This window comes from Rhinolophus ferrumequinum, chromosome 26 (assembly GCF_004115265.2).
Source record: "Rhinolophus ferrumequinum isolate MPI-CBG mRhiFer1 chromosome 26, mRhiFer1_v1.p, whole genome shotgun sequence".
NCBI lineage: Eukaryota > Metazoa > Chordata > Mammalia > Chiroptera > Rhinolophidae > Rhinolophus > Rhinolophus ferrumequinum.
In genome coordinates this window covers 10,862,899-10,870,714 of record NC_046309.1, presented here as the reverse complement: position 1 = coordinate 10,870,714, position 7,816 = coordinate 10,862,899, and the positions used below count along the sequence as shown (strand labels likewise).

Sequence of the window (7,816 nt, the reverse complement as noted above, 5' to 3'; positions counted from 1 at the left end):
AGATAACATTCAACTTGCTGGTCTCAGGCTCCTTGTCGTTCAACTAGATAATCAGAAAAGAATGTTTAGGCATATATATACAAATCCATACTCATGAGAAAAGCAAAATGCTTTTAAAACCAGCTTACCAGGGTTTTAAAGACTGGACAACATGTTACTATTTAAGAAAACAATATTTTTATTTGCAAGAAATAGAAATACAAAAGCATAACAATTTCAATTCATTTTCCCCCAAAACTAAGTACAGTTACAAAGCATTTATTTACTTATTTATTTTTGGTATTTACTCAGCAATAATAAAGAATAAAAAGCCATAAAAAAAAACCCAGCACAATACAATAGATAATAGACTCACAATATATTTAGACTTAAACATTACTGGTCTATACAACCTGTGACAAAAGAAAGGAAAGCCCAGCTGTCAGCAGAGACATCGAAGCTCATGCTTATTATGTAGTCCAGGGTCTGCTCAGCATTGTTTAAAAAGGGTCACTCACAATTTGTCAACGAGTGCTGGTGTTTTTCATAGAATCATAAAGCGTTTTATCCGAAAGAGAGATTTTCTAAGCAGTGTAGGCCTTGGGTCCATGGTGCCAAAAGGTCATGTTCTCCCCCAGCTGGTGAGCAAAGGATGAGAGCAGAGAAATGGAGCTAAAATCCCTGACTTTTCTTTTCCAGGATGTACAGCCTGCTCGCTGGAACTCACAGAAGACTGGGTGAAAATGACAAGAGACGAACTTCTGGAGGTCATTTCCAGCACGAGGCAAAGAGCTGAGCATCGCATGGCTGGGCCAGCATGGGAGCAGGCACTGCGTTTCCTGTCCAGAGAACTGAGGAGTTTACGGTGTTCTCAGAGAGGAATTAGCTCCACCTAACCCACAAATTGTTGCACTTCCCATATCACTTAGCTGTTTACCCCTCTCAGAGTGACGAGTTGTTCTTGTTTTCTCTATCTATAAAATTAAAAGACTTAACACGTACTTGGCACAGCACTCAGGATTTAGTAAGTGCTCAAAACAATGTTTTCCCCTTCTCGAAACCAAGACAAAATAAAGCACTCCTGAATTTTATGTCGCCCCAAATGGCAAAAGGAAACAACACCTAGATTTTCTCCTGTGGTAAGTGTTGACCCTTTGGCCACGTGGGCATTTAGCATTAAACCCCAAATGGGCCAGTTTCCTTTGCACAGAGAGAATGTTCTGCTCTGAGGATTTATATCTTTAATCCTGGCTGGCCATTTTTTGATGTGATTACACCTCTACAAAATAGGATCTTCCTAATGGACGTAACTCTGTCTTTTTTCTCCTGATGTACAAATCTGATCCTTGCTCACTTTTAGGAAACCATATTTGAGCCTTTAGAAAAAGTTATTTCTCTCACACCCACTTCACTCTAATACTACAAAACTACGCATAAAATATCCCAGGGACAAAGGGTCCTCAGGCATCCTGGATTCATATAAAAGGCACATGTAAGGCACAAACGGGTGTCTAAGACAAGGGAGAAGTGAGTGTGTACGTGTGTGAGTGTGAGAGTGTGTGTGTGTGTATGTGTGTGTGTGAAAGAGAGAGGGAGACCCAGCACTTATGTCTTTTGAAGATCTATTGATTAATATTTCCTTAGCCCCCTTATTCCCCAGAGTCTCATGCAGCACTCTTCCTCAGGAATGAATGAATGAATGAATGAACGAATGAACGAACGGACAGAGAAGCTGAAATCCGTCTCTGGCTCCATCAGGCCTCATTTCACAGCCCCCTGCTCTCGCTTCTAACTGCCCTCCCAGAGGGGCTTATCCTATCACATGTCTCCTAATTGTCTCAGCTAACAAGGATTCAAATAAAATGACTCTCTCTGGGCCGCTGCCTGCTAATGGTTCCACGGGTCCTGCCTGCACTGCCAGCAGGCAGGCGGGGGTCTTCAGCAAGGGTTTCTCAAAGACTGGACTCCACAGAACAAAATGAGTGCCCCAGGGAAGATGAGAGGGAGGCTGAAAGCCTTTTCCTCCATCTGCGGTGTCCGTGTTAGCAAGGGCAGCACGGATGGTCCATCTCCTCAGCGGGATGTCCTCCTGTGTGCACTATGCTCTAGGACTCATCTCACGGGACAGGTGTGTGCAGAGGAGCTAGCCCGGAGAGGCCTCGGACTCAGTTATTGTGGTTTTGCTTGGTCTGAGGACATGGGAGGAAGGAGCCATGACGTGCTGAAATTTTTAATAGAACACTCATGACAAAAATCCTGGACACTGACTCAGTGCCAGAATAAAGACAAATCATGTCCAGCCCATGGGCACAAGAGAGTCCCCGCCCTCTCTGTTGGTGGTCATGCTAAACCAAGGGATTTAGGAATTAAAAACGCAGGGTATTTATAGTTGGTTTCTAAATACGTTGAGCTAAAAGCTGCTTTCGCAATCCTCAAATTAGGTCTCCAAATCAAAATCATTTATATATATATATATAAAAAAAGGTCATCTTGTTTTGCCCATTCTGGTGTCAAACTTCATCCCTGCCCCCTTTGCCCTAAAGGAGCAACCTAGTTCATCTGTCAGATTTTTATATAACATTCTCTTTATGTGAGCGACACTCCAGAGTCCTAACACTTCACAGGAACTCTCTCCTAAAACTGGCACTGAGGACTTTCATTTTCAGTATCCATTTCTAAGTGCAAAGTCGAGAGCTGTGAAAAGAACCACGCTGGGGGCTCTGGGTTACTCAGGTCTCATCCAGTAAAAAAAGTACTTGTTCTCTGAATGTTTACAAGACGGCTCCCTCACGTGGGTAATCAAAGAAAGGGAAGAGGGAAACCTGTTCGCATGATGAAAAATATAATTAATATCTTTACACATAGTTATTCTCTTGGTTGCACGAACAGTCACGTATTTTTCAAAACTGAAATTCGGAAGCCAACGCCTGTCACTATTTGAAATCGTCAGGTCCAACCAAGTATCACTGACTAGTCGGTGGGCCAGCACTACAGGGGGAACAGAACCACTGATATTTTGGGCTTATCCCTGGGACAGGAAACGTGCACGCATCCACTATTTGGGACCCATCCGCCATTACCCAACCCTTTGGAGTCCTCTTGACCCCATTACATCTTCCCAAAGGGACAACTTTAGCTTCCTCTCCTTGCCCAGGCAGGGCGTGGAGGGCAGAGGGTTTTCTCGACACAGCAACAATATTGGTTCTTGGAACCCCTTTACAATGGCCACACAGGCTCTCTCAGTCTGATGTCTCATATTTCTAGATACAGACTCAGTTCTGGCAGAGTGGTTTCCCAAAGAAGAGGAAACCCTGCTGTTTGGAGGTCTAGAGAGAGTGACATCAAGCAAGGATCGTCGGTAGGAGAGAAAAAATCCTCAAGGCACAGAGGATGGGGGCCATCAGTTTGCTGCCCTTTCCCTTCTCCCTCTTCATTCAGAAGAGCAGGTTATCCACTCTGGCTAATGCAGGAGCCTTAAACACTAGTTCCGGAGTGGCCAGTGGCCAGGCTGACCCATTCTCCACTTCTACGCTTAAATCCAAAAACTTTCTTTGCGCATTGTCCGAATACACTTGAGTTAACTCGATCGCTTTGCCCTCTTAGGCCCTCACAGTCTGCCTGTGCCTGATAATTACATGACATTTTAAACAGAGGAATGGGTCAACAGTGGCCCATGGTTACTAAACACCAGCCGGGGCCAGGAGGATGTAGAGCAGAAGAGAAGGAGAGAAGGGAGCTGAGAGAAGCAGGAGTGGGGCACAGGCCAGCAACTCCTGTTCCCGCACAGCCCAGATGGTCTCCGTGCTCCCTGGCCAAGGTGAGGGGCAGTGAAGATGGTCAGGGCTACCAGGACCACTGAGGTCCCCATCCAGCCTTCACACACTGCTGAGAAAACGAACTTGGCCTTCTCCCAGTCTGGAAGTGTCTCCATCACAGTGGGGAGAGGAAAGAATCCCTAACAGTGAGCCCCCAAATTACCTGGGCACACAAAACACAGATCTGACTGTGACGTATGACAGCAAATGTTAATGACACCAAATCCTGTTTCTGATATGGAATGGAAGGGCCAGGTGTGGGCTTAATCCCTCTTAAGTACAGGTTCCAATGACAATGTACAGGGGAGAGAGAGAGAGAGAGAGAGAGAGAGAGAGAGAGAGAGAGAGAGAGAGAGAGAGAGAGAGAGAGAAAGAGAGGAGTTAAAGCTAAAGGCCTTTTAGCTAGTACTAAAAATAAAATACAAAATGTGAGCAAATTTCCTATACAAAATCTTTTACAAGCTACGGAAAATCCTTAAGCGGGATCTTCTACATTATACAATAAAAAGGCAATTTCCATTTCCTACCTGTATGAAAAAAGGAAAGAATTTTTTTAACCTACAAAAGTTACTTTAATCATTAACAAAAAAAATAAAGTAGGTTGGGGGTTAGGTTATGTCTCTTTGGGTGAGCTGCAAAGCAACCAAACCTGACTATAAAAGGTAATGGATACACAAATGTCACCTACTCCAACCCCAGGAACAGACCTCAGGCCCACCCCCTCTGCTGAGGCAGGAGAGCAGGGTAAAGCGAGGTGGGGGGGGCGGGGAGGGAGGGGTTGGGCGCAGGTGTGGGGAGACAAGCCAGCAAGGCCGTCCAAAATGTCTGTCGTCAGGGACAGAGCTTCCTTTTCTGTTATGACAGGACGGAAAGAGCCACCGGCCTGAGCAAGGCATCGCTCCATCTTCCCCTCTGAGTTCATTCTATCGAAGAACACATGCTTATGGGGATTTCCCAACTATAACGATAGGCTTCCAGGAAGAAAGAAGAAGCAGCAAAGGAAATGAAACAGGTCGGGAGGATTGGGGATCCCAGAGCCTAGGCTGTCCTCCCAGCGCCGAAGGCCAGCAGGAGACTTTGGTGTCTTGGAGGGAGGCGTCGGACCTCTTCAGTGTGGTTGCGAGTGGGAAGCCTCAGCAAGCTAATAAATACTATTTACAAATGGGGAGGAGAAGCCGGGGAGGCGGAACTATGGGCATGAGGGGACACTGGTTATGGAGAAGTCCTACAAGCAACGAGACGGGACAGGTTTGCCTGGAGTAGAGAAGCCTGATTCCTTCAGGCATTGCACTTGCGGCCTGAGAATATGAAGGGGGTGCCCTCACTCCAGTGCCGGAGGACAATCAGCGAGGGCTTGGGGACTTGGACAGAGCAGAGTGGCAGGGGGGCTCACTGGACACCCCGGCACTTCCGGGACTGACGTTGCAGGATACACTGGAGACCCAGGCTAAGGAAGGCAGAACACCAGTCAGTGCTTTGCCAGATCCCAACGGGCATCCTGGTATTTCTGTAGTTAGAGTCTGGGGTCTCAAATGAACACGAGTCATTACTTCTTCAAAGAGGTGGTGACACTCCCCAGGTGAGAATCAGGCAGTATCTTTTTGGCACTATCTGTAGGAACAAGCCTGCTTGTCCCACCTGACCCTAAAATAATTTTCTATGGCAGTAAGCGAAAGGGAGGGGATCCCTTCTGCAGGGAGGGACATGGGACTGGAGGGAAAGGTGCTCTCTCACCACAGGTGGAAATCCCAGGCTGTCCTCCCATCCAAAGCCACCACCGCTCCTCCAAGTCTTCATCCAGATGGGACAGGGAAAAGGAAAAGCTTATGGCAAAGGTGGTTTGGGGACGTACAACTTGAGTGAAGAGAAAAGAGCAGAGTGAAGGGAGCGCCTCTTTAGAAGGTGGCATTCACTCTTCTGTCGAGTTCTACAACTTTTAGTGTTTCATTCCCCTCCAGTTTGGCGCTGACCCTGTGAAGGCATTGAAAGGAAAAAGAAGTCTTAACCACCAACTGTCACCTACAATTCTCACACTTGGCAGTACGACACAATCATTCCTTGATTGCAAACTTGCGGGCTGGCACAAGAATGGTTCTCGTCCCTTCCCACTGAGTAACAATTCTGTTGCCTAAGTACCCCGCAACTAGCCTACCCACGTATCCACTTTCCTACTTTAACCCCACCCAAGAAGAGACATCCCAACCCAGACGACAGACATGGCAGTTTGGTACCTATTTGTCATACATTACTTTAAATTACTGTATTTATTCAGGATGGTTAGCACTATGTTAGACTCTGGGAAGAAGAAAATAAAACAACAAAGCATGATCCCTGGTCTAGAATAGCTAATAATCCAAAAAAAAGAACACCTCTCCACACCAAAAAAAAAAAAAAACAACAAAACAAAATAACTTGAAATAACAATAGATATATAACAGAAAATAAATACGTTATTACATTGTGTAAAGCCTAGAGAGTCTCCAGGCATTTGAAGGAGGAATATACGGGCTTTGGTATCCAGGAGACATCCCAGAATAAGTGAGATTTCAATAGGGCCGTGAATAGCTGAGCTAAGAAGGGAGACGACTCGTGTCATGAGCCAAGGAATCAAGCAGTGGCAGCCCTACAATTTCTCTATAATGGGAATAATAATAATGTCTAACCTCTTAAAGTTTTTAAAGGGATTTGCATATCATATTCGCATAGTACTTAAAATAGTACGTGTTAGTGCATGTTAAATATGCACGTATAATGTAGACATGTAGAAGTATATGCAATTACGAACCTTCCCCGCTGCGCGAGAGGAAGAAAGCTGAAGAAGTGGAGACAGACTCTCTCCCATTTGCACTGGAATAGCATTATTTCTGGGAGGCCCAGGGGCAGAGTTCAGCTATAGCAGCAGCCACTCCACACGACACAGAAGCAGGTGTGTAAATGTAGATAGAGCCTCCTTCGCCTGCTGTCTGGCCTTCCCAGGTACCTCTCCAAGCATAACAACAATACCTGGCAGCCATGTGATTTTCAATATGGAAACACGCAGAGGGCCACTCAAACGATGTCCCTCAATATAAATACATAATTATATAATGATATTAATGCACGTTTATTTACATGTAAATCATAACTCTACAAATCGACATGTGGCATAACACACATGTATCTATAGCTGGGAGGAAGCTGGAGAAGGTGTCTGGAGGCTGCACGTGCACAGCACACATACTGCTGTGACTGGGCTGTGTGTTTACTCACGCGGCTTTGAGGGGAAGTTGAAGAGTGTGAAGAAGGGATTCCAGCCCTTCCCCTCCTTCCTGGAGCCACCACTGGCAGCTCCCCAGTGACACAGACATGGAAGGGTCTTTTCCCCATCTCTGCTAAGGGCAGCTGTTGGGTAAGAATAGACTCTCCGGAGTCCCGGGTCCTGAAAGAGCTGAGGGCTTGGACTAGACCTATACAGGAATCTACGCCTGGCAGCCAGGTTGCTTTTGCTGACTCACTACCCATCGTCAGTGCAGTAGAGTGGAATCTGTGCCCGTTTCACTCACAAGTGCTGCTGCAGCTCCAACAGCACTGACTTCTCCAGGCTGGTCTCATTTGAGAGAATGAAATGGGGAAGCTCCACGTCCGGCCTGGACTCCAGCCCCGACGTCCTGAGCAGTGAGGAGCCTCGGTCCCAGCGCCCAAGTTCCCCGGCTGGGGTGGGGCTGGACGGCTCCTCCAGCGGAGACTGTTCCTCATAGATCAGCAGGTTCCTGGATCTCACTGAGGACAGAGCAAAGGAGCACATATTAGGGTGAGAGCACAGGGACACCATGTCCCCTCACTCGATGCCCAGGGATGGGGGCACATGACAACTCGTGAGTTCTTGTGGCCTGGGACTGAGAGGACCGACTGGAGTTGGCTTTCTATAAAGGCTTCAGGGTTTCAGACTTTTGTGCATTGAAAAGATTATACCAACTATTCAGTGTTGGAAGAACAACAGAAAAGCAAATAAACACGAAACAAACTGCCACCCCCGCTGCTCG

General features: G+C 46.6%; 1 protein-coding gene across 4 annotated transcripts in view; it reads right to left on the bottom strand.

Moving 5' to 3' along the window:
• Window positions 1-233: 233 nt before the first annotated feature.
• CREB3L2 (cAMP responsive element binding protein 3 like 2) overlaps window positions 234-7,816 on the bottom strand; it is a 104,565-nt gene continuing 96,982 nt past the window's right edge. For all 4 annotated transcript variants that reach the window (XM_033098791.1, XM_033098792.1, XM_033098794.1 and 1 more), the window contains exons 11-12: window positions 7,337-7,553; window positions 234-5,765 (exon numbers count right to left, since the gene is read on the bottom strand). In XM_033098791.1, the coding sequence (XP_032954682.1) occupies window positions 5,690-5,765; window positions 7,337-7,553 (293 nt within the window). In that variant the 3' untranslated portion in view covers window positions 234-5,689. The remainder of the gene's footprint in view (window positions 5,766-7,336; window positions 7,554-7,816) is intronic.